The sequence below is a fragment of the Mustelus asterias genome, chromosome 20 (genome assembly GCF_964213995.1).
Source record: "Mustelus asterias chromosome 20, sMusAst1.hap1.1, whole genome shotgun sequence".
Taxonomy (NCBI): Eukaryota; Metazoa; Chordata; class Chondrichthyes; order Carcharhiniformes; family Triakidae; genus Mustelus; species Mustelus asterias.
The window spans coordinates 16,281,423-16,308,677 of record NC_135820.1 but is presented as its reverse complement, the minus strand read 5'-3'; the positions used below and the strand labels follow the sequence as shown (position 1 = coordinate 16,308,677).

The window sequence follows — 27,255 nt, the reverse complement described above, 5'->3', positions numbered from 1 at the left end:
TGGACTGCATAAGGATGTATTTGAATTTTGTTGTACGTGTCACACATGGCAAGTAACAGGAAAGCCACAAACGTCAACAAAACCAGGACACTTAATACCCATTCTGACATTTGACGAACATTTTACAAGGGTCCTAATTGATTGTTGACACCCCTTTCTAAAATGATATTTGGGAATCAGTGTTTGTTGACCATAATAAATGCATCTTCCAGATTTCTGAATGCCATTCTGTAGTAGGTAAAAATACCTCTTGAGACTGGTATGAGTCAAAATAGCGGAGGCTTTATTGTCACAAGCTGGCGGGAGAACTTGACCCCTTGAAAGCGGAAGGCAAAGTTCTCTCTGAACATAGAAAAGTGGGGATATATATACATTATGGCTCCCAGCACCATTCACGCCACAAACACTGGTCTGGTCATGAATCAAAGTCCATACAACAGTCCTTGATTACGAAACAGCAGTTCGCTGGCAGCTGTAGTCACGATACAGTCTGAGGTTTCCTGATCTTCCACAGCCCTTCCTTTGAAGTTACCGGCATAATTGTAGCTGGCCCAGCGGGAGTCCTCCTTTAAACGGCCATTATCATGCCCCACACCTTGTAATGCTTTCTTTCGTTTACGTTTACCACACAAGCCTGTCGAAAAGTTAACGCTTGCATGTCTGCAAACACATTCACATTTACATTCACATTTGACTATCTATTGTGATAAGAATAAAAGTTAACTTGTATTAATGTCAGAAGCAGTATAAACAAGGGGATTAGCCATAATGAGGGGTTATGCTTGTGATACATTCTAAGTACAAAGTTCAACCTTTTAAGTACAAAATACATTAACCCTTTAGGTGCAAAATACATTGAGTACAAAAAGCATTCACCCTTTCCCCTCTTCAATCCCCCCTTTTGGTCGGGGACAAGTTCAAACATGGCCCCATGACCAACTCAGAGCCAAATGTTACCAATATATATAGGCCTACCTCCTTCGTCAGGAAATCTGCCCTTTCTGCCTGTACACTTGCACTCGGCATAATTCGGGCTGTTCGTTCAATTATGTCATAGAAATACAACAAGTAATAACAATGACAATTAATACAATCAACCCATGCATCAGGTATGATCCCCACGAACCATTGCCCTAGCCATCCCGGAGGGTTATAATTATGATATTGGTTCCCTTCACCTTGTATTGTCATCGTCACTCGTTGGCTATGATCTGCCAAACGAGTTATATTTTCCGAATCATCCGGGATAAACGTGCAGCATTCGGATTCAATTATAGCGCACGTTCCTCCCTGGAAAGCCAACACATAATCAAGTGTCAATCGATTCTGTAAAGCAACAGTCCGGATAGCTCCAACCTCGGCTGATACTTCAGAGAAGGTTGTGCTCACCTCTTCAAACCCGTCTCTACTTTCATTCGCAATTCACTCCAAGGCCGAGGCCATATGTATAAGTTCCTGAGCTGCATTTTCTGTCCCAAAACGTGGGAAAGCTATCATAAAGAACCGTTCTGTCTCACTAATGGTGAATATAGGGTACCACATATGCTGAATAACACGATCCTAGCCAATCCCAAGGAAGCCACGGGTAGGCATTGTTTCCACAGACAAAACAGGTGCCATCATATGCAGTCACGCTGCTCATATAAGTAGAGGAGAGGCTGACCAGGACATCAGCAATGGGGCAATGGATTGTAATCTGTTGCAAAAAGACCAGGCACCACTGGTGACATTAACCTGCTGGGTACAGTAGCTACGGCTAACAAGTATGGTTCCATTTCCTAACAAGCAGATAGCTCCCCCCTTGTTGGTTTTTCACAACATGCCTGATGGGGTTTTAAATGTCACTTTCCTTGTCCCGTCTTGGGTTCTATTCCGAACCAAAATCCCCTCTACTATTCCCAGAGTTGACAAAGGGATGGGAAATAAAGGACATTCCCCCCTTTCTTTCGTGCATGGGAATATGTAAGCAGACCCAGCACTTGCTCAAAATTTTGACTGCAACACATACAAGTCGGATTTTAGAGGATTGGTACAATGATCGCTTGGATCGACCAAATCTCGTGATAATGTACTCATCCTCCTGAGCCCTCTGCTGTTGCCGGGTACAGATCCATCCCGGTCCCACAGCTAAACATCAAAAATTCCAGTTACACCACGTTCCATTGCATGGGAGACCCCAATCACCTCGCTCCTCCAACAGAGTTGGCAACATGGCATGGTTAAGGAATCCCAAGTAGCGGTCCCAACGGGTTACCTCCCAGTGACTTATTCCATGTGTCGGAATGTTACAACAGACAGAGCCATCGTTACAGAGATGCTTGTAATGCTCTGTCCCCAAGTCTGCACAATTCCACCTGTACTTCCCCTCCGTAACAACCAGGGCAAGGGTCGTGAGAAGCAGCTAAAAATTCATCCTATCATTTAACTAATAGCCCACGCGACCGTTATACAATGGTCCAAAGGCTATACCGCCCGTGTGCCACTGCCCGCAAACCCGTTCAGCTTGCTTGGAGGTCAACCGTCTCGCACATCTGTGAATTAAGCACACTACACAATTTTAACCTCATCAGGGCCCTTCCGTTTAGGGGCGAACCCAGGTTTGTCAAGTAATGCTTTTACTCGGACGCAACTTCCCGCCCGTCAGGGAGCACTTCAAGCACTCTCTCTCTCTCTGTGTCTCTTTGTTCCGGATTGTCTTTTACCAATTTGCGCATCCCTTTTAGTTGGGTGCTTAGTTCCGGAATATATCTCCCGAATTCATCTGTTAGTGAACCTACATCATCTCCCATTCTGTCATTAATTTATAAGGGCTTAGTCCGGTTGTCCGGTTTGTGGTAACTCTTAATCTCATCAGTTTAGTGGGCAATATCTCTGTCCACATTTTCCGGATATCTGTATGGCTTTAGCTAGTACATTATACAATTAACTACGCACACCCCTTCCATAGAAAGCTTAGTGTGAATTAAATAACACTTTATACTGTTTTTTGGCTGCAGTTGGACATGTATTCATTTGTATATAATCTCATCAAAGGACATCACTTTCCCCATCAAATCACATACCATACAGCTCCAATCTTTATATAATGTACCCCGACATTATCTCTAATTTAATTATTTGTATGGTGAGGAAAACAGGAAGCTCCTACAGAATTATGTTTGATCCATATACAACATATAATATATAACTATATTATACAAAATTGGTGAAGGCTGTTCAGGATTTGATTTTATTCTCGGGTCCATATAGCAGTGCTTTACTGTAGAATTAAAATAATCAAGCGGCAATAGTATCATAGCACTTTACGCATCGTAACTGTGAGATCCAAACCCTTTTAATCCAAGCCATTTCCAATTTTAAACTGAGCTCCAGATCAAAACCCCCACACTCGAGGAAAACAATAGGCGCCAAATCAAAACCAAAGTTGGTACAGTACATACTAGTTAATTAATCAGTAACATTTTGGTTTGATTTTTAACTGGCCAGATTTTAAGCTTTGCAGTATTTTATATTTGGAAAACCTTGAACAATAGATAGCACGTAAAATTCTAACGGCAGTACATAATTTTAACCAGGTTACAGAATATTAAACTATTAGACATTCGTAAATCACTATATCCTGTGGATCTTAATACTGCATTCTAAATGGGCAATTTGCATTAGCAACTAAGAGTTAATTCATTGGTCTCTTGCTGGAACCTGAAATAAGCAGAATTACGATTATTTTCAAGAACTTAAAGTAACTTAAACTGACTCATAGACAGTACATTTACCACATTCTTTTGTTCTTGCTTATCTACTTTCCCATAACATTACTTATTCTCTTCTCCCAATTCTCAACTCTCTCATAATCTTCACTTCAAGACAAAGGAGAGAGCACATGGTTCCCTTCAAGGTTTAAATCCTTTCTTAACAAAATTCAAACATAGGTTTATTCAAAATTCAAATTGGCTATTTCAAACTTCAATATATGTACTTTGATTTTGAAATTTCAATTTACCTTCTAATTTTATTTAAACTCTGTGTCAAACCCACTGTTGTAAAATCACAGCAGGGAAGAACATCAAAACAAACAACTCTGTTAAACATTCATAGACACACATGGAAGCTTCCAACGCTCATTCAAACTTAACATCTTAAACTGAGATGTAAGTAAAACATTTGAAAAGAATACAGAACTTGGATTTATGCAGTCACTTTTATTCTTCTTTCTTCCAAACAGTAATAAAACTCAAAACAGAAGTAAATTCAAGAAATGTTATAACTTTAATCTTTAACAGTCTTAACATCTCCCCAGCTCTCCTGAGGCTAAACTAAGGTCATTTATTACCCGCAATAAACACTCCAAAAGAACAAACAAAGGCTTCAACAATTCCTGCTCTCAATTTAATACAACAACTACCACCCACATTCGACTAGCAACCAGATTACACAAACACACCGAAATGCAAAAGCTAAGATCTCTCCTATCCACTTCCAGGTATGCCATGAGCCAATTCTACCAACTCATCATAGTTCGGGGTACTGAGCATTCCCATTTTAAGGAGTTTTGGTGAACACTAAAGAATTCATCCTTAAAAGCCTGGGTGAACGCTCGATCTCCTCGACCTGGGTTTCCTTGTCCGGAGCACTCCTGATATACCTGGAATAACCATCCCCCATATTCAGAAGCTCCTTCCCCTTTTAGCTGTTTCTTTGTGGTCATTCTGCTCCAGTTAGTGGGAGCATTCCCTATCACTCTTTGAATTTCTACCTGAAACTGGGCGAAGGGTGTCTGCTGGGCATCTATCTCTGATGTTAGGGTGACTGCATGTGTCCACCGTCCCCCACTATAATCCTGTGCTGGAGGAGCGACGGGTCCACCTGCTACCTGCCTCCACTTACCCGCTGGACAGGCTGCCCTTACCAGCTGGTGTACGTCTCTAAGGTGTAATTGGCATCCTACCCAGATTGTGTCTAATTCTTCCCAGAATTTAGTGTTTGCGCTTCTAGGTTGTAATTTACCCAGGGAAGCCATTACCTGCTGCCTCTCAGCTGGGTGAAGGGTTTATAATTTACCTTTGGATGTACATCTGTTCCCCCTCGGGTTACTAGTACTAAGTTGTGTTCTAGCGCTTCCCACTCCTCTGGAGGAGCGGTTAGTCCCTGTTGTGTGGACTCGTAAGGAGGTAAAGGAACGGTTTCCCCTCTCCATAGCTTTTCTTCGAATACTTAGTTTTGTTTCTCCAGTTCCCTCACTCTGGATTCTAACTCCCTAATCCTTTCTTTATCCTCACTCAACTTCTTAGTAGAGGCGACTACTTGCTCAATTAGTCCAGCTAACTGATGTATTAACAATACTCCTATTTTCTTTGTCATGTTTCTCTTTTCTTTATCCATCCACTTATGCTGTTGGCCCAGAGGGTAGGATAAGTTCCACCCCCCTTTTCTCATCTGTTTAATGAATTTGTTCCTCTTAGTCATACACTCATTTATCAGGGATTCCAGAAGTCCCCACTATCCTTGTGCTTGTGATCCCACCATAATACAGATAGGTTTTATACTCACCATCTGGAGCCTTCGATTCTCCCTTCTCGCTCTCCCAATCCTAGGTCCCTCTTATCAGAGTCTGGTGTTATCTACCATGGCTGGTCAAATCCCTCCGTAGCACCGCTTACACTATTAAGCTTACACCATGAATCATAGAATCATAGAAACCCTACAGTGCAGAAGGAGGCCATTCGGCCCATCGAGTCTGCACCGACCACAATCCCACCCAGGCCCTACCCCTACATATTTTACCCGCGAATCCCTCTAACCTACGCATCCCAGGACACTGGGAGTATAAGCCGGCTTATACTCCAGTGATCACTCAGACAGTCTCTCTCACTCACGTCTGAACATTACACCTCAGGCACATTTATCTCCAGTCTTTACACTCACTTCAGAATCCATAAGAGACAAATGCCTCCTTGTCCGTATGTGTTCAGTTCAGATGTCTTTCACTCTCACACTCTCTCATCACATATGATTACCTCACTGTAGTTTGACTCACCCTATTAGGTTCAGAACTCTATTCCAGTACCTAGGTTGTGGCCATTCAACAGAAGCCCGCAAACAGAGTCCCACAAACAGATCCTGGGCGCCTCCCGGGTTTCGGCACCAATTGTCGGAGGTAACAATACATCTTGAGACTGGTATGAGTCAAAATAGAGTAGGCTTTATTCTCACAAGCTTGCGGGAGAACTTGACCCCTTGAACGCGGAAGCCAAAATTCTCTCTGAACACAGAAAAGTGGGGATATATATATATATATATATTATGGCTCCCAGCATCATTCACGACACAAACACTGGTCTGGTCATGAATCAAAGACCATACAACAGTCTTTGATCACGAAGCAGCAGTTCGCTGGCAGCTGTAGTCACGGTACAGTCTTAGGTTTCCTGCTCTTCTACGGCCCTTCTTTTGAAGTTACCGGCATTATTGTAGCTGGCCCAGCGGGAGTCCTCCTTTAAATGGACGTTATCATGCCCCGCATCTTGTAATGCTTTCTTTCGTTTACATTTACCACACAAGCCTGTAGAAAAGGTAAGACTTGCATATCTGCAAACACATTCATACTTACATACACATTTGACTATCTATTGTGATAAGAATAAAAGTTGACTTGTATTAATGTCAGAAGCAGTATGAACAAGGGGATTAGCCATAGTGAAGAGTTATGCTTGTGATACATTCTCGGTACAAAGTTCAACCTTTTAGGTACATAACACATTAACCCTTTAGGTACAAAATACATTGAGTACAAAAACATCAACCCTTTCCCTTCTTCACATTCCATTACTTAATATTACTGCTAACAGTATTGTAAATGATTGAAGATGGGAATGGGTTAATGAACTTTGTAGCACCTACGATTTGTCCAAAGCGTTGAAACCCGAACTTTATGATACTTAGAGCTTTGGAACACGCATTGTAGATCTTGTTTTCATGTCTGTCGAACTTGTTTTCGTGTATCCAAACCAAATAATAGAAACAGCTGTCCTTGATGTTTCGCAGCTAATTGTGTTCAGGAATGTGGCTAACCCAGCCTAGTATCCATTTTGTGTTATTTTATATATGTACTTAACATGGTGGAGCTCAAATGCATGCCTTCTGTGATCGTATAATAATAGACTCATATATATTCATGATATACTATTCACCCTTGCCAATATAAATTGTTATATAGGCCCCTGTATTTCAGTTAACTTGTTTGTGCAAACTTATAATCTAAACAAACCACAGCTGTCCACATAGAGGGGACAAAACAGACAGCCTTGAGATGGCCACGATAACATGGTCTACGCGAAGGATGGAACCGCCGAGGTAGCAAGAATCGTGAGAAAATGTGGATTTGACCAGGGGCGAAAATATATGTATAAATATTTGATCTTAACCTGTATTCGTTGAGAAGTCTGGAGACTGCGTTAGGGATCGGACTTCTCCCACAAGCTTGTGAAGATAAACTACTGTACTTTGACTCACAAAGAGTCTTAGAGGTATCATTAACTTACAACAAATTGGTGCCGAAACCCAGTATCTGTTGACGGGTCTGGGACACCGGGATAGAATACTGAACTTAATAGAGTGGGTCAAACTATAATAGATGATCATCTGTGATGAGAGAGTGAAAGATGTCTGAACTGAACGCATACAGACAAGGAGGCAATTGATTCTAACATGCAGCCTTAGACCGGTTGTTAAGTGGGGAAATCACCCACGCGATGGTCAGGAAATTGAAATGGTCGTTAGAGTCTGGAAAAAGGTTGCCTGAGGTGTGATGTTCAGACGTGAGTGAGAAAGAGACTGTCTGAGTGACGCCAGAGTGGAAGGAAAAGCCTTCATGTAAAAGTAGGCTTAATAGTGTAAGCGGTGCTACGGAGGGATTTGATCACCCAGGTATCACCGGACTCTGATAAGAGCGTCCTGTGATGGGAGAGCAAGAAGGGAGAATAGGAGACTCCAGGTGATGAGTATAACCATATCGGTATTACGGCAGGATCACAAGGACAGTGGGGACCCCCGGGATCCCTGATAAACAAATATATGACTAAGAGGGAGAAACGCATTAAACAGATGATAACAGGGGGGTGGGATTCCTCCCACCTACTAGACCAACAACGAAAATGGTTGGAAAAGGAAAAGAAAGAACTAAGAAAATTTGTGTTCTCTGAGTTCACCAATTGGCCACCAAATCAAAAAGTACCTGTGACAATTGCGGGAAACCAGACCACTTCGCCCGAGATTGTGAGGCTCCAAAGGGGGTAGACGAAAGGCGCCTACCTGCCAATTTTGTAATCGGGGGGGGGGGGGCACATAGAGGCCACCTGTTGAAGCAAACACGGACTTCTTTGGGTAAGATGGAGGGTAGAATCTACGTGTCTGCACTAGTATGGGGCCGACAATGTGAAATACTGGTGGACACGGCCATATCTATCACTGACCTACCTTTACACATAACGAATAAAATGATCTATGTAAAAGGAATTAACGGACAGAAGACCCCTGCCTACTTAAGAGAAACAAGACAAAGAAGATAGGAGTACTGTCAATACATCAGTTAGCTGGAATAATTGAGTAAATAGTCACCTCTACTAACAGGTGGAGTGAAAATAAAGAAAATATTAGAGAGTTGGAATCCAGATTAAGGGAACGGGAGAAACAAAACCATGTGTTAGAAGAAAAGCAATGGAGATGGGAAACTGTTCCTCTACCTCCTAATGAGTCCACACAACAGGGAGCAACCGCTCCTCTAGAGGAGTGGGAAGTGCTAGAACACAACTTAACACCAGTAACCCGAAGGGGAACAGATGCGCAGCCAAAGGCAAATTCTAAACCCTTCACCCCAGGTGAGAGACAGCAAATAATGGCTTCCTGGGTAAATTACAATCTAGAAGCGCAAACACTAAATTCTGGGAAGTATTAGATACAATCTGGGTAGGACGCCAATTACACCTGAGAGACGTACACCAGCTGGCAAGGGCAGCCTGTCCAGCGGATAAGTGGAGGTAGGTAGCAGGTGGACCCGCCGCTCCTCCAGCACAGGACTATAGTGGCCGATGGTGGACACATGTAGTCGCCCTAACATCGGAGATACATGCCCAACAGGCACCCTTCACTCAGTTTAAAGCAGAGATTCAGAGGTTATTAGGGAATACTCCCACTTACTGGAGCAGAATTACCACAAAAAAACTGTTAAGAGGGGGATAATGCACGCACAAGAGGGATCAGTGTATGTGATAATGAGGGAAACCCTAAGACTTGGGAAATGTTGAAGCGGGAATGTGAGAAGTATGAGAAGGACAAAAGAGATGGAGCAGAACAAGAGAGACTGCAAAGGAAAGACGAGACCAAGAAAAAGGATTAGAACGGCAAGCCGAACAAAGGAAAGACAAAAAACCAGAGGTATCTGGCTTGCCAATGTGGTGGCAAAATACCGATACGGATGAACAAGAGGAGGAGGATTGGTGCAATAGACCCAGTGCCGCTGCAAAGACAGAAGGGAGTCAAATCAGGTTAAATTGGTTGGTCTGAAGCATGATAGACCAAACAGGGGAGTAAAGGGTTAAAAGAAACAAGCAGGCAAAATTGACTCACTATGGCACAGAGAGAGAGAGAGAGCATGTAGTTGCGCGATCGAGAGCCTCATGCGGTGGAATAGGGTGTAGCAGATCAAAGTGAATTGCTTCTCTGTGTGCGAGTTTAATGAATTACTTTCCCCCAGTTGAAAGTTTACGGTAGTGCAAATGAGAGCAGGAGCTGTTGAAGCCCATTTGTTCTTGTGGAGTGTTTGTTACAGTCAGTGGATGCAGTGCTTTGCATCATGGTTTAGCCTCGGGGGAGTTGGGGAACTGTTAATACTGCTAGAGATTAAAGTGATAAGATTTCTTGAATTTACTTCTGTTTTGAGTTTAATTACAGTTTGGAAGAAAGAAGAATAAAAGCGACCGTCTTAATCAACGTTCTGTATTCTCTTTGAATGTTTTACTTTCTTTAATGTTTTAATGTTAAGAAAGGATTTAAACCTTGGAAGGGGCCATGTGCTCTTTCCTTTGTCTCGAAATGAAAATTATAAGGGAGTTATTTGAGACGTTAGGAGAAAATACATAATTTTGTGGAGAAGTAGAAAAGCAGGAGCAAAAGAATGAAGTAAGTTAGGGTCTATGAGTCAGTTTAAAGTATATCAAGTTAGTGAAATGAATCGTAGTTCTGATTACTCCAAGTTCCAGCAGGAGATTAATCAATTAAAACCTCAGTTGTCAATGCAGATAAGGATGTTGTCGTTAAATATTTTAAATCTGCATTTGTTGCCAAGCATTGCTAATCTTTGTAACACCATGAATTGTTGGAACTTATGTTGCCATCAACTGGCCATCAGTCCTTTTACTAGTTGGAAATAACATTTGGACCAATATGAAACTCAAGGCTTGAATTATGTTGTTTCGCTAACATGCAACAAATTACATCGTCTAACATTGATGATAGTTCTGACTAGTCCATCCAAAGGAAAACCAGACTACAGTACTAACTTCTGGAGACCAACACCAATGTAAATTGCCCAGTTAGAATGCAGTATTAACGTCCACAGAATATAGTGATTTATGAACATCTGATAGTTTAGCATTAATTATGTATTGCCATTGGAATTTCATGTGCCATCTATTGTTCAAGGTTTTCCAAATATAAAAAACACTGCAAAGCTTAAAACCTAATCAGTTAGGAATCAAAGGAAAACGTTTCTAATCAAATAACTATTGTCATAGTTGTACCTACTTTGATTTTGATTTGGTGCTGTTCTTTTCCTAGAGTGCGGGGGCTTTTGATCTGGAGCTCAGTTTAAAAATGGAAATAGCTTAAAATAAAAGGGTTTGGATATCAGAGTTATGATATGATATGATATCACAGTGTAGAGCCGCATGATACAACTGCCGCTCGATTATTATACAGTATAAGCACTGCCATATAGACCCGAGAATAAAATCATATCCTGAAAAGCCTTAACCAATTTTATATAATATATTGTGTATTGATAAAAACATAATTCTGTAGGAGAAACGGCTATTTATTCCAAGCTAAATGTTGGTGCTAGGCATTTGAATGCACTTCTTTGTAGGTTGGGTAGTGGCATTTTGTGAAGTACTGTGATGCGGCACTTGCACGCAAACAAATGATCAAATTAGATATAATGGAAGAGTACATCATATGAAGATCGGAGCTGTATGGCATGTGATTTTAATGGGGGAAGCGATGTCTTTTGATAGGATTATATACAAATGAATGGATGTCCAGTTGCAGCCAAAAAGCCAGTGCAAAGTATTATTTGATTCAGACTAAGCTTTCTATGGAAGGGGGATATGTAATTAAATGTATAATGCACTGGCTAAAGCTATACAAACATCGGGAAAAATGTGGACAGAGGTATTGCCCACTATACTAATGAGATTAAGGGCTACCACAAACCGCACAACTGGATTAAACCCCTAATAACTAATGACAGGACGGGCGATGCAATTACCAGCAACATCATAACAGGTGGGACCGATGTTGGTCCACTAAAAGATAAAATCAGGAGATATGTTTTGGAACTAAGCAACCAACTAAAAGGGATGCACAAATTGGTAAAAGACAATCAGGCAATAAGAGAAGCGGAGAGAGAGTTTGAAATGCTCCCTGACGTCCCAACAGCGGGAAGTCGCGTCCAAGTGAAAACATTACCAGGAAAACCTGGGTTCACCCCCAAATGGAATGGCCCCTCTGAGGTTATCAGCAGTGGAGAAGTCTGTGCCTGCACAGATATGCAAGACAGGGACGTCTGGAAACATTAAACTCAGTTGAAAGAATATGCTGGAACTAATTGGAAAAATATGCGATATACTTCAATTGCAGATATAAACAGATAACGACTGATCTCCAAGCAAGCTGAACGGGTTCGCGAGAAGTTGCGTGCGGGTTGTATAGCCTTTGAACCATTGTATAACGATCGCGTGGATTATTAGTAAATTATAAGATGCTTCTCATTCTGTTTCTCATGACCCTGGCCCTGTTAGCCATAGCGGGAAAGTATAGATGGAATTAAGAGGATTTAGGGATGAAGCACAGTGATCATCCCTGTTACGATGGCTCTGTCTATTGTATGACTCTGTCTACTGTCCCGAGGCATGGTACATTGGGGAAACCATGCAGACGCTCCGACAACGGATGAATGAACACCGCTCGACAATCACCAGGCAAGACTATTCTCTTCCTGTGGGGGAGCACTTCAGCAGTCACGGGCATTCAGCCTTGGATCTTCAGGTAAGCGTTCTCCAAGGCGGCCTTTACGACACACGACAGCGCAGAGTCGCTGAGCAGAAACTGATAGCCAAGTTCCGCACACATGAGGATGGCCTAAACCGGGATGTTGGATTTATGTCACATTATCAGTAACCCCCACAGCTTACCTCCTGGACTTGCAGAATTCCACAAGCTGTTCTGTCTGGAGACAATACACATCTCTTTAACCTGTTTTGAATGCTCCCTCCACCCACATTGTCTGTACATTTAAGACATGGCTGGCTGTAGAGATTTGCATTCTAATCAGTATTCTGTAATTTGATTTCTGTGTCTGTGTACTGTTTGAGAACGGATATCCACTCCATCTGACGAAGGAGCTCTGCTCCGAAAGCTTATGATATTTGCTATCAAATAAACCTGTTGGACTTTAACCTGGTGTTGTGAGACTTCTTACTATTGTATGAACACCTTTGTGTATCTGTCTTATCTGTATGCATCACAATAGAATCTGAGCAAGTGCTGAGTCTGTTCACATATTCCCAGGCACGGAGGAAAGGAAGGAAATCCTTTATTCCCTATCACTTTATCAGCTCCGGAAATGATAGAATGGATTTTAAATCAGAATGGAACCCAGGAAGGGTTCAGAAACTGACATTCAATACCCCATTGGGGACCGCCATGCAGGGTACGTTTAACATCAGCAACAGTGATGTTGTTTTAGAGCTAGTGGACAGAGGGTGCACTTTATCGGCCTGAAGAAACATTACCAACCCAGCTATGACAGATCAGATTCCCCACCCTACTTCGTTGTGAAAAATCAACAAAGGGGATCTATCTTCCTGACAAGAAATGAAACCATATCTGTCAGCCGTAGCTACTGTATACAGCAGGTTAATGTCACTAATGACACTTGGGCCATGGTACAACAGATCACAATCCAGTGCCCCACAGCCACCGTCCCGGTTAGCCTCTCCTCCGCTTATGTAAGCAGGATGGCTGCATATAATGCTACCTATTTTTTCTGTGGAAACAATGCCTCCCTGTGCCTTCCCTGGAATTGGGCAGGATCCTGTTATTTGGCATATGTGGTGCCCTATATTCACCATTACACTGACTAACGGGACCACACCAAGATACAACTGCTTATGGCTAAGCGAGCCATTAGTGAGACAGAACAGTTCTTCATGATGGCCTACCTGTCTTACGGGATGGCAAAAGCAGCACAGGAACTTATACGAATGGCCTCGACTCTAGAGAGGATGGCAAATGAGACTAGAGATGGGTTCGAGGAGGTCAGCACGGCCATATCTGAGATATCAGTCGAGGTTGTAGCTATACGGACCACTGCGTTACAGAACCGATTGGCACTCGAATATGTGATAGCCTCCCAAGGAAGAACATGTGCTATAATTGGTTCAGAATGCTTCGGAGAATATAACTCGCTTGGCAGATCATATTAGACACGTCATGAAAAGAATACAGGCTGAGGGGAACCAATATCACAATTATAACCCTCCGGGATGGCTGGGGCAATGGATCAGGTCGTGGGGTTCATACCTGATGCATGGATTGATTGTATTAATTGTAATTGTAATTGCTTGCTGTGTTTGTATGGCATTATTGAACGCCTGTTGTAAAACGGTAACAGCGTGGATTATGCCAGGCGCAAGTGTACAGGCAGAGGGGGCAGACCTCCTGACAAAGGAGCTAGGCCCATATGCTGACAACATTTGTTTCTGAATTGGTCATGGGGCCATGTTTGGACCTGGCCCGACCAAAAGGGGGAAATGAAGACAGGAAGGGGTTAATGAACTTTGTAACACTTAGGATTTGTGCAAAGCATTGAAACCCAAACTTGATGATACTTAGAGATTTGTAACAGGCATTGTAGAGCTTGTTTTCGTGTCTGCAGAACTTGTTTTCGTGTATTCAAACCAGATAAGAGAAACAGCTGTCCCTGTTGTTTCCCAGCTAATTGTGTTCAGGAATGTGGCTAACCCAGTCCAGTATCCATTTTGTGTTCTTTTTTATTATATACTTAACATGGTGGAGCATACATGCATGCCTTCTGTGATCGTACAATAATCGATTGATATATATTCATTATATACTATTCATCCTTGCCAATATAAATTGCTATATAGGCCCCTGTATTTCAGTTAACTTGTTTGTGCAAACTGATAACCTAAACAAACCACAGTTTTCCGCACAGAGGCAACAAAATGGACAGCCTTGAGATGGCTACGATTACATGGACTACGTGAAGGATAGAACCGCCGAGGTAGCAAGAATCGTGAGAAAATGCAGACGCGACCAGTGGCGAAAATATATGTATCAATATTTGATTTTAACCTGTATTCAGCGAGAAGTCTGGAGACCGGTTTGGGGATTGGAATTCTCCCAGAAGCTTGTGAAAACAAACTACTGTACTTTGACTCACGACTAGTCTCAGAGGTATTATTTACCTACAACAAGGAGAAACACAAATGTGTTTTTTTTCACTGGATACTGGCTGCTAATTGAAATATAATCAGATAAATCATCAAATTTTACGCCAAAGCTATTCAGGGATCTTGTGTAAAGCTTATGGTTAAAGCAATTGAAATCAACTGTACATGTTCAGAATTGTGGAATTCACTGTGAGGTTGACAGCAAACTTTAAAGACCAAGCTAGTGCCTTTACTATAGATTAAGCTGAGGTTCGGGTGCACATTTGTGCTTTTTGCAATTAGGAATTGACCAAATGAATCAACTAAATTCATTCGAATTAAATTGAATTTTGGTCATGAGGTCCGTGAAGCACTTAATTTGATCAAGTAGAAACTGGTCATTCAATTTTGTGAGAATACATTTAAAGTATCAAACTTTAGAGAGAAACAAACTATGGTTGATGAATTAGCTGTACAGCATTTTAAGGTGGCACAGCATGTCACGAAAAAGGGATAAATCAAAACTTAGTAGAATTGCTCGTGCGGATAAAGGTATTATTAACAGAGGTCGCTGAGCCTTTAAAGGCAAGATTGAATGGGCCTTATCAGATGGAAAGAAAATTGACCGAGGTGCATTATTTGATAAAAAAAAGTCAGGTATAAGGGAAGCTGACAAAATAAAGACTATTAATTGTGTGAACTTTAAGGTTTTGAACAATTAAGTTATCTTTTCATGTTGTTGGCTCCCTTTGTTAAGGGAGGATGTTTGATAAGATGGTGCCGTTCAAGAAATGTATTTATATCATGTTTCCTGTGAGGGGTATGTTTGAATTTCAGCTCTGATTTACCTGGCGCTGATCTCTCTGCAAACGAGGCAGCTCCATGCTGAAAATACAGGAGAATACAGGAGAAAAAGCCCCTAAGGCTTTTTACTCTTATGTGAGGAATAAAAGAATGACCAGGGTGAGGTTAGGGCCGGTCAAGGACAGTAGTGGGAACTTCTGTATGGAGTCAGTAGAGATAGGCGAGGTGATGAATGAATACTTTTCTTCAGTGTTCACCAAGGAGAGGGGCCATGTTTTTGAGGAAGAGAAGGTGTTACAGGCTAATAGACTGGAGGAAATAGATGTTCGGAGGGAGGATGTACTGGCAGTTTTGAATAAAGTGAAGGTCGATAAGTCCCCTGGGCCTGATGAAATATATCCTAAGATTCTTTGGGAGGCAAGGGATGAGATTGCAGAGCCTTTGGCTTTGATCTTTGGGTCCTCACTGTCCACGGGGATGGTGCCAGAGGACTGGAGAGTGGCGAATGTTGTTCCTCTGTTTAAGAAAGGGAATAGAAATGACCCTGGTAATTATTGACCAGTTAGCCTTACTTCGGTGGTTGTTAAATTGGTGGAAAATGTCCTTAGGGATGGGATTTATGACCATTTAGAAAGATGCGGATTAATCCGGGATAGTAATCACGGATTCGTGAAGGGCAAGTCGTGCCTCACAAATTTGATAGAATTTTTTGAGGCGGTAACTAAGTGTGTTGATGAAGGTAGGGCAGTTGATGTCATATACATGGATTTTAGTAAGGCGTTTGATAAGGTCCCCCATGGTCGGCTTATGATGAAAGTAAGGAGGTGTGGGATAGAGGGAAAGTTGGCCGATTGGATACGTAACTGGCTATCTGATCGACGACAGAGGGTGGTGGTGGATGGAAAATTTTCGGACTGGAGGCAGGTTGCTAGCGGAGTGCCACAGGGATCAGTGCTTGGTCCTCTGCTCTTTGTGATTTTTATTAATGACTTAGAAGAGGGGGCTGAAGGGTGGATCAGTAAATTTGCTGATGACACCAAGATTGGTGGAGTAGTGGATGAGGTGGAGGGCTGTTGTAGGCTGCAAAGAGACATAGATAGGATGCAAAGCTGGGCTGAAAAATGGCAAATGGAGTTTAACCCTGATACATGTGAGGTGATTCATTTTGGTAGGACTAATTTAAATGTGGATTACAGGGGCAAAGGTAGGGTTCTGAAGACTGTGGAGGAACAGAGAGATCTTGGGGTCCATATCCACAGATCTCTAAAGGTTGCCACTCAAGTGGATAGAGCTGTGAAGAAGGCCTATAGTGTGTTAGCTTTTATTAACAGGGGGTTGGAGTTTAAGAGCCGTGGGGTTATGCTGCAACTGTACAGGACCTTGGTGAGACCACATTTGGAATATTGTGTGCAGTTCTGGTCACCTCACTATAAGAAGGATGTGGAAGCGCTGGAAAGAGTGCAGAGGAGATTTACCAGGATGCTGCCTGGTTTGGAGGGTAGGTCTTATGAGGAAAGGTTGAGGGAGGTAGGGCTGTTCTCTCTGGAGCGGAGGAGACTGAGGGGAGACTTAATAGAGGTTTATAAAATGATGAAGGGGATAGATAGAGTGAACGTTCGAAGACTATTTCCTCGGGTGGATGGAGCTATTATAAGGGGGCATAACTATAGGGTTCATGGTGGGAGATATAGGAAGGATATCAGAGGTAGGTTTTTTACGCAGAGAGTGGTTGGGTGTGGAATGGACTGCCTGCAGTGATAGTGGAGTCAGACACTTTAGGAACATTTAAGCGGTTATTGGATAGGCACATGGAGCACACCAGGATGATAGGGAGTGGGATAGCTTGATCTTGGTTTCAGATAAAGCTCGGCACAACATCGTGGGCCGAAGGGCCTGTTCTGTGCTGTACTGTTCTGTGTTCTATGTTCTAATACATGGGCATGGGATCCAAGGGGCTGTTGCCTTGTGGATCCAGAACTGGCTTGCCTGCAGAAGGCAGAGAGTGGCTGTGGAGGGGTCTTTCTCTGCATGGAGGTCAGTGACCAGTGGAGTGCCCCAGGGATCTGTTCTGGGACCCTTGCTGTTTGTCATTTTCATAAATGACCTGGATGAGGAAGTGGAGGGATGGGTTGGTAAGTTTGCTGACGACACCAAGGTAGGTGGTGTTGTGGATAGTTTGGAGGGATGTCAGAAGTTGCAGCGAGACATAGATAGAATGCAAGACTGGGCGGAGAAGTGGCAGATGGACTTCAACCCGGATAAGTGTGTGGTGATCCATTTTGGCAGATCCAATGGGATGAAGCAGCAGTATAATATGAAGGGTACCATTCTTAGCAGTGTAGAGGATCAGAAGGACCTTGGGGTCCGGGTCCATAGGACTCTTAAATCGGCCTCGCAAGTGGAGGATGCGGTCAAGAAGGCGTACGGCGTACTGGCCTTCATTAATCGAGGGATTGAGTTTAGGAGTCGGGAGATAATGCTGCAGCTTTATAGGACCCTGGTTAGACCCCACTTGGAGTACTGCGCGCAGTTCTGGTCACCTCATTACAGGAAAGATGTTGAAGCCATTGAAAGGGTGCAGAGGAGATTTACAAGGATGTTGCCTGGATTGGGGGGCATGCCTTATGAGGATAGGTTGAGGGAGCTTGGTCTCTTCTCCCTGGAGAGACGAAGGATGAGAGGTGACCTGATAGAGGTTTACAAGATGTTGAGAGGTCTGGATAGGGTAGACTCCCAGAGGCTATTTCCAAGGGCTGAAATGGTTGCTACGAGAGGACACAGGTTTAAGGTGCTGGGGGGTAGGTACAGAGGAGATGTCAGGGGTAAGTTTTTCACTCAGAGGGTGGTGGGTGAGTGGAATCGGCTGACGTCGGTGGTGGTGGAGGCAAACTCGTTGGGGTCTTTTAAGAGACTTCTGGATGAGTACATGGGATTTAATGGGATTGAGGGCTATAGATAGGCCTAGAGGTGGGGATGTGATCGGCGCAACTTGTGGGCCGAAGGGCCTGTTTGTGCTGTGGCTTTCTATGTTCTATGTTCAATAACCCCAGATAACATGCTGCTTCTTTCAATCTTAGCCAATTCATTTTTGTGTATTTTGGAAATATTGTGGAATTTAACATTAGGCTTTATTTAGATCGGTTTCCAAGAGATGGAGTCATGCGAATGGCGGAGCTAAGTATACAGGGAAAACTTTCTCGTTTCTGTTTGCTTGATTGCGAAAGAAGCAAGGGGTCTCTGTCGCTCTCTCTCTTTGGAGGCTGCTTTTTGAATTGTAGAAGACAGGTGTCTCTCTGAATATCTCTCCAGGGATGTTCAAAGGATCGAAGACCGTTAAGAAAAAAATATGTAGGGCTGTTTGCTAATTGATGTTTGAAGATCAGGTTACGTTTATGATTAATATTGTTTACATTGGAACAAGTAGAGAAAGGTCATCAGTTAAAAACTGTATCCTGTCATGATTAAATATTTCAATTGGTGAACATTAAACAAATTAATTCGTTAGAGTTCAGCAGAATTGAAAAATTGAGGTTGTTTTGATAGAAGCTTTCTAGTGTGTCAAAAGAATCACACATGGTTTGCAAAACCTTATCCTCACTCTCATACCGAAATCAAAATTAAAATATTGGGGAGTCCAGTCTAACTCTACAATGCACCTTTAGGTTTCTGAGCTGGTCCCGAACACTTTTCATAGTGTTGTTTCATTTTTAAGGAGGGAGGTGTGACGATAGTACGCCTTTAAAAAATGTATTTATATCATGTCTCCTGTGAATTCAGCTGTTTTATACAAATCTAATTCGTCAGGGCAGGAGGCAGCTCAAATGTTGGGAATAGAAAGAAACATAGAAAAACTACAGCACAAAACAGGCCCTTCGGCCCAACAAGTTGTGCCGAACATACTTCTAGGGTTACCTATAATCCTCCATCCTATTAAGTCCCATGTACTCATCCAGGAGTCTCTTAAAAGACCCTATTGAGTTTGCCTCCACCACCACTGACGGCAGCCGATTCCACTCGCCCACCACCCTCTGTGTGAAACACTTCCCCCTAACATTACCCCTGTACCTACCCCCCAGCACCTTAAACCTGTGTCCTCTCGTAGCAGCCATTTGCACCCTGGGAAAAAAGCCTCTGATAGTCCACCCGATCGATGCCTCTCAACATCTATCTACCTCTATTCGGTCTCCTCTCATCCTATGTCTCTCCAAGGAGAAAAGACCGAGTTCCCTCAGCCTATCCTCATAAGGCATGCCACTCAATCCAGGCAACATCCATGTAAATCTCATCTGCACCCTTTCAATCTTTTCCACATCCTTCCTGTAATGATGCGACCAGAACTGAGCACAGACCTGCATTCACTGTCGCCACAGTGAATGCAGGTTAATGATTGGATATAGTTAGGGGTGAGTTTGTTAATCTCAGTTAGTTATTTTTTGGTTATTTGGTTTATCAACTGGGGTTTCAGAATAGTGTGTTAATTAGATTAATTGACAGATTCATGCTCTTAAGGGGAAGAGCTGAGTTTACGGGGAAGATCAGGTAGTTACTGCCGGATTCTGTAAGAAGCAAGACATGTCTCTGTCAATCTACTTCTCTGGAGGCTGCTGTTTAGGAGCTGCTAGGACAACAAAGCTTCTCGTTTTGTCTCTCCAGACAGAGCCCGAGGACTGTCGGGTCAAGAACAAGCACGTGGGTCGCAGTGGAAGGTGCGTTCCTGAATGAAGGGCTGTGACTAGAGGCGTTCCTAAGGGATCAGTGCTGGGACATTTGCTGTTTCTAATATATATGAATGATTAGGAGGGACATGTAACTCGTTTGATCAGTAAGTTTGCAGATGATGACGCAAAGGTTGGTGGAATTGTGGATAGCGATGAGGACCATCAGAGCATACAGCAGCATAGAGATCGGTTGGAAACGTGGACAGAGAGATGGCAGATGGAATTTAACACGGACAAATGTGGTGTAATTTATTTTGGAAGGTCTAATACAGATCGGAAATTTACAGAGAATGGCAGAACTCTTAAGAGTATTGAGAAGCAGGGAGATCTGGGTGTACAGGTACACAGGTCACTGAAAGTGGCAACTCCAGTAGATGAGGTAGTCAAGAATGCATACAACATGCTTGCCCTCATCGGCCAGGGTATTGAGTTATAAAATTGGCAAGTCATGTTGCAACTTTATAGGACCTTAGTTAGGCTGCATTTGGAATGTACTGTTGAATTCTGCTCTCCACTCTACCAAAAGGATGTGGAGGCTTTGGTGAGGTACATAAAAGATTTATGAGGATGTTACCTGATATGGAGGACATTACATATGAGCACATTTTGGAGAAACTTGTTTTTTCTCACCAGATCAATGGAGGTTGAGCGGCGGCCTGATAACTGTTTGCAGGATTATGAGGGACATGGATAGAGTGGATAAACAGAAGCTTTATCCCAGGGTGGAAGAGTCAATTGCCAGCGGGCAATAATTTAAGGTGCGAGGGGTACGGTTTGAAGGAGATGTACGAGGCAATTATTTTTTTACACAGAGGTTGGTGGGTGCCTGGAACTCGCTGCTTGGGGAGGTAGTGGAAGCAGATGTGGTAGTAAATTTTAAGGAGCACCGTGACAAATATATGAATAAAATGGGAATAGAGGGACATGTTCCCTGGAAGAAAAGGAGGTTTTAGTTCAGACGGGCAGCATGGTCGGTGCAGGCTTGGAGTGCCGGCGGCCCTGTTCCTGTGCTATAATTTGCTTTGTACTTTGTTCACGTATGCGCATTGCTAACGGATTTTGAAGAGGAGTTGAAGTCTTCAAGAGGAATGCAGCATGAATTGAAACTAATGGTGATAGGTCAGCACTTAAGAACTGAATCTTGTGGCGTTTACAGTTTATTGAGTGCCGATTTTGATGCTCTTATCGGAAACTCGGGGACTCGTTAACTGCGAAACTCACGAATTGGTTGCAATGGCAAAGGCATATCTACTCTTCATTACCACAGATGATATACTGAATCTGAACAGTTCAGATTATTTTTTAATGTCCTTCCAGGAACGCATCCCTGTATGCAGTGTAATCTATGTCCTGGAGCATGCAACTACAGACTGTTACATGTGTTTCATGCAAACTTCTTGTGTGATCGATTTGTTGCCATTCCTTACCAGAAACTGAAAACCAAAGATTGCACTAAGCAAACAATGGATTTGGGTATAGGCACAACATGAGTTCTACACTGTTAACAACAAAATACTCTCATGTTCTTTAATTATGGACCAACAGAGGTGATCAACAATGATTCATGGTTCTGTTCGAATATGCCAACAAACTTTTCCAACCGAGTGTAGATTGGACTTACAGTGATTGACAAGAATGTAACGCAATTTTTATCATTTGTTTTAATTTTGTTGCACAGTGCTATCACAGCACAATATATTTTCGTGGCCAGTCAAGTCCGAAAGACACTGACAAGCCAAAGGAAGGGAATGAACCATAGCTTTTCCGAAGACAGGGAGTAGAAGGAAGTTAATAGTTTCGCTCTTTGAAGTATCAGGCAGCTTCACATAGAAACCATAGAAGATCTACAGTGCAGAGGAGGCCAATCGACCCATCGAGCCTGCACCTACAGCACAAAAGCCCCATCCACTCAACCCTGGTAACCCCCCCTCACCAGCCCCCCCCCCCCCCACACATACACACACACACCGCCACCCCCCTCCCCCCGACACTCAGGGGCAATTTATCAGGCCAATCTACCTAACCGGCACATATTTGGAGTGTGGGAGGAAACTGGAGCACCCAGAGAAAACCCACGCAGACACGGGGAGAATGTGCAAACTCCACACAGACAGTGACCTCAAGGCCGAAATTGAACCTGGGTCCCTGGCGCTGTGAAGCAGCACCGCTAACGACTGTGCCATGTTGCCGCCCGTACCAAACAATATTTCGGTGATCCATGTTTGTTTTGTGTTTTAATTTGTGTTGCAAATGGCTTATTATTCTCATCATATGTTTGCAGAAGCTTCGTGCATGCTGTGCAATTTATGTAATTTCACAAACACATTTATTTACGTGGAAACTCAGTCCAATTTCAGAGAGCTGCTAAAAACCAGGCAGAAATATCAATATGTGTGATCTATTGAATTCATAAAATAGGATTGACAGCATTTCAAAGATGCAGTGGGTAAATAGTCATCCGTGACAACCAAAAAGCTTGAATGACCTGCCCTGGAAGAGGACAATATGAATGGTATAGCGGGTAAATGACAAGTCGTACTCGCAAGATGAGAAAGATTCTAAAATGCTCCAAAACTTTGTTGTCTGCCTTAATGATGATAATACCTATAAAACTTCCCAGAATTCCGACAATTTTTCGAATCACCCCATTATGCTTCAACACGAACAATGGACATTTGAAACCGCCCCCTACACTTACAACCGTTCTTATGTTTACTTCTCCGAAACCACACAAATCACCCTATTCCTCCAATCTCTAACATCCAACACCTGTCCTTACCTCTTCATTCCCGTCCAGTCCATACAAAATGCTTATTGCTGTACCCTATCAGAGCGGCAATCATCATCACTGCAATGTCTGTAGCCCGTACAAACCTTTGTCTCATTTTCACTGCGTACAGAACTACAGATTCAGTTTAATCGTCTACAGTCCAGACAACCCATAACATATCCATAATATCGCGCAATGCTCGAAAGTCTTCCTGTCTCCAGAAACTAGTTCAGCATGTAACAGCCTCCTAATCTCTGTAAAGGTCTGTAGAACCTCTACCACCCCCTGCCCCCCCCCCCCCATCCGCCCAATATCGCCGTAAAATATTCCAAAAATGACAACTCTCATTGAATTTACATACTCAGAATATAAAAATAAAACTGGTTTCCTGCAAAGCCTTCAGTCCACCAGTTTCTCGAACGTCCCCAAGTCACTCAAATATTGTGCAAAACTCGAATTTGTCTTGATATTAATGTCTCTGTTATTTATTCCAGTTCTTAAAACCACACTAATCCGTTATGACTGCTGTGGTCCCTGCAACCGCCGCCCCCCCCCCCCCCCAGCCCCTTAAGTCTGTAGTAATGAAGCAATCAACAACCAAACCAATTCATTTTTTCAGCTCTTATAGATGCAGCGGATGAAAACGTCTACAACGATGGCACAACTTAACAAGCCGGAACCGTCTTCCACCCTTCAGAAATTGCTTTACTTCTATAAACGATTGCACCTAGTGCACAAGTCGGTGCCGTATTACCATGTCTAGCCCCTTCTTCCGTCCCTTTCAATGTATCTTCCCCCAGCTCCAATAACTCATAACGGTTGAGAATTTCCTGCCGCGCTCGCCCGAAACACGGAGAATCCCTCCCGAAGTCAAATCCCGTGGCGGGCGAGACGAGAGAACTACCCCGCACCGCAACCCCCCCCCCCCCCCCCGCCCCCCCGCCTCCCGCCCCCGCCCCCGCACACACACGCTCACACACAAAATCTCTGTAGCATCGTACATCCCACAAAATACACACAATCTTCTGATCAGAGTGAGACCACACAGAACACGTGCATGCACATCACATATTTTATTTTTGTTTGAAACCCACAACCGCTATGTTTCCGACAGTACACGGGAATATTTCCCTGGCAGGTGAGGAAGAAGATAAATGATAGGTACTTGGCTAACCAACAGAAAGCAGATAATCGGGAGTAAAGGGAATTTGACGGGTGGTTAAGATGCCGCTAGTGGGAAGCAACAGTATTTGGTACTAGGGCCCCAACTATTTACAATCTATATTAATTACTAGGATGCAGGGATAGTAGTTATAATAGCCAATTTTGCAGATTACACTAAAGTAGATAGTAAAATAAATTGCGACAATGAAATAAGAACATTTCAAATGTACATTGATAGGTTAAGTAAATTGGAAAAAGAATGGAAGGTGGAATTTTACGTGGATAAGTGTGAGATTATGCGTGTTGGTGGGAACATACAGCAGAATACTATTATCTACACCGAAAGAAACAGTGTATTGCTTCTGAGTAGAGAGATCTGTCTGTCTTGCATGAATCAGACAAAACTAGTATTCAAGTACTGCCGGTAATAAGCATGGCAAAAAAGCTTGACATTAACAGCTAAAGGAACAAATCATAAAAATGGGGAAATGTTGCTGCTGCAGTACGAAACATTAGTGAGACCGCACTGAGAATGTTGTGTACATTTTTGGTCCCCTTGCTTGAGAAGGGATGCAGTTGCATTGGAAGCGGTTCAGAGGAAGTTCCTGAGATGACGGGTCTGACTAACGAAGAGGGATTTGGCACTTCAGGACCATATTCTCCATAGTTTAGAAAAATGAACTGAGGTCAAATTGAAGTGTACAGGATGATAAGGGGGATTAATAATGTAAACGTCGAAAGGATGTTTCCTCTTGTTGCGCGAACTGTAACACAAGTTTTAGCATTAGGGATAGCAGATTTCGAACGGATATAAGTAGAAATTCCTTCTCTCACAGGGTCATGAAACTGTGGAGTGCACTATCCAAATGACTGATGGATGCCAGAACTTTTTAGTAAATATAAGGAACAATTCGACATTTTTTAATGAGTCAGTGTTTGAAGGGCTATGGAAAACGGACAGTTAAGTGGAGTTGAGGCCCAGGTGAGATCACTCATGATCGTATTAAATGGCGGAGCAGGTTAGAGGGACTGAATTTCTTGCTACGGTTCCTAGTTCTATGATTCTTATGATGCTTATTAAGATCAGATGGATGAAAGCAAATTATTGCGGATGCTGAAACCTGAAACCAAAAGAGAAAACGCTGGAGAATCTCAGCAGGTCTGGCAGCATCTGGAAGGTGAGAAAAGAGCTAAAGCTTCGAGTCTAGATGACACTTTGCCAAAGGTAACAGTCATAGAAAGTGGGGGGTGTTTATTCTGCATGGTGAGGGAACGAATGCTGAGTCATAGCCATAGGAACCAGGGGAAAAGACTGCTAATAGCTGTCCACACAGAGGATAAAGGGTGTTAATGGCCAAAAGGCAGAGAACCTGTAAACTGCGACAGATGAAGATTTGTTTTGGGGGGGGGGCGGGTTTGGGGGAGGTGGGGGGGGGGAGGTGTGGGGGAGAGAGAACGCGGGGAGGAGTTGGGGACATGGGACAGAGGTAGAATGTAGAAAAGGGGAAGTGGGGGAAAAATGTAAGGGAAGGGGGATGAATTGGGGAAAAGAGGGGGGGGGGGTAAAGAAAATTTAAGAAAAACAATAAATAAAAGGTAGGGAAAAGTAAAAAAGAATAGAATAAAAACAAAGGGAGCCGAGGTGGAGCAGAGCAAGTCATCTGAAGTTGTTGAATTTGATGTTGGGAGCGGAAGGCTGCAAAGTGCCTGGTCTGAAGATGAGATGCTGTTCCTCTTGTTTGTGTTGAGCTTCACTGGAACATTGCAACAAGCAAAGGACAGACATGTGGGCATGGGAGCAGGATCGTTTGCTAAAATGGCAAAAACCAGAAGGTCAGGGTCTTGACTGCACACAGACCAAAGGTGCTCATCAAAACAATTACCCAGTCGACGTATGGTCTCTCCGATATAGTGGAGACCACATTGGGAGCAGCGAATGCAATACACCAAATTGAAAGGGGTGCAAGTGAAACGCTGCTTAACCTGGCATGAATGTTTTGGACCTTGGATGGTAAGCACAGAAGAGGTAAAGGGACAGGTGTTACGCCTTCTGCAATTGCATGGGAAGGTGCCACGAGTGATGGCAGAGGGGTTTGGTGTAGTGGAGGAGTGGACTAGGTTATCCTAGAAGGAATGGTCTCTGCGGAATGCTAACAGAGGGAGTGAAAGGAAGATGTGTTTGATGGTGGCATCACGCTGGATTTGGCGAAGAAGGCGGAGGATTATACTTTGCATGCGGAGGCTAGCAGGGTGAGCTGCCAGAACAAGGGGGACTATATCCTTGTTCTGCGAGGGAGGGGATGCGGTGAGGTTTGTGGTGTAGGGGATGGACTGCACACTGGTGAGGGCCCTGTTGACAACTGTAGGTGGAAAACCACGGTAGAGGGAAAAGGAGGACATATTAGAAGCACAACATTGGAAAGTGGTGTCAACGGAGCAAATGTGATGGAAGCAAAGTGGCTGAGAGAAAGGAATGGAGTTCTTACAGGAAGTGGGGTGTGAAGAGCTAAAGTCCACACAACTGTGGGCTTGTAATAGATATTAGTAAATAGCCTATTGCTGGAAATGGAGACTGAAATGTAAAGGAAGGGAAGGGAAATGTCTGAGATGGATCAGTTGAAGGTGATGAAGGGGTGGAAACTGGGAGTGAAGTTGATGAATTTTTCGAGAACATGAAGTGGCACCAACATAGTCATCAGTGAACCAGTAAAGGAGTTGTGGGAGGGTACCTGAGTAGGCCTGGAACAAGGAATGTTCCACATACCCCATAAAAAGACAAGTGTAACTAGGCCCCAATGGAGAACCCATTGCTACACTTTTGACTTGGAGAAAGTGGGATGAATTAAAGGAGAAGTTGTTGAGAGATAGAACAAGTTCAGCCAGATGGAGGAGAGTGGTGATGGATCGGAATTGTTCAGACCTCCTTTCCAGAAAGAAGCGAAGCAAAGTGCTCTCAGGCCGTCCTGGTGTGGGATGGAGGTGTAGAGAGTGAATAGGAGGTGGTTGGGGCCTGTGAACTGATAGTTGTCAATATGGTGCAGGGCATCAGAGGAATCCGGATGTAGGTGCGGAG

The 27,255-nt window shown here is 43.3% G+C and overlaps 1 protein-coding gene across 1 annotated transcript in view; it reads right to left on the bottom strand.

The window, feature by feature from the left end:
• The window catches only part of LOC144508229 (putative G-protein coupled receptor 139), a 166,629-nt gene extending 158,147 nt beyond the window's left edge, over window positions 1-8,482 (bottom strand). The window contains exons 1-3 of the mRNA XM_078236042.1: window positions 8,473-8,482; window positions 6,458-6,559; window positions 533-634 (exon numbers count right to left, since the gene is read on the bottom strand). Coding sequence (XP_078092168.1) covers window positions 533-634; window positions 6,458-6,559; window positions 8,473-8,482 — 214 coding nt within the window. The remainder of the gene's footprint in view (window positions 1-532; window positions 635-6,457; window positions 6,560-8,472) is intronic.
• Between the last annotated feature and the right edge of the window lie 18,773 nt (window positions 8,483-27,255).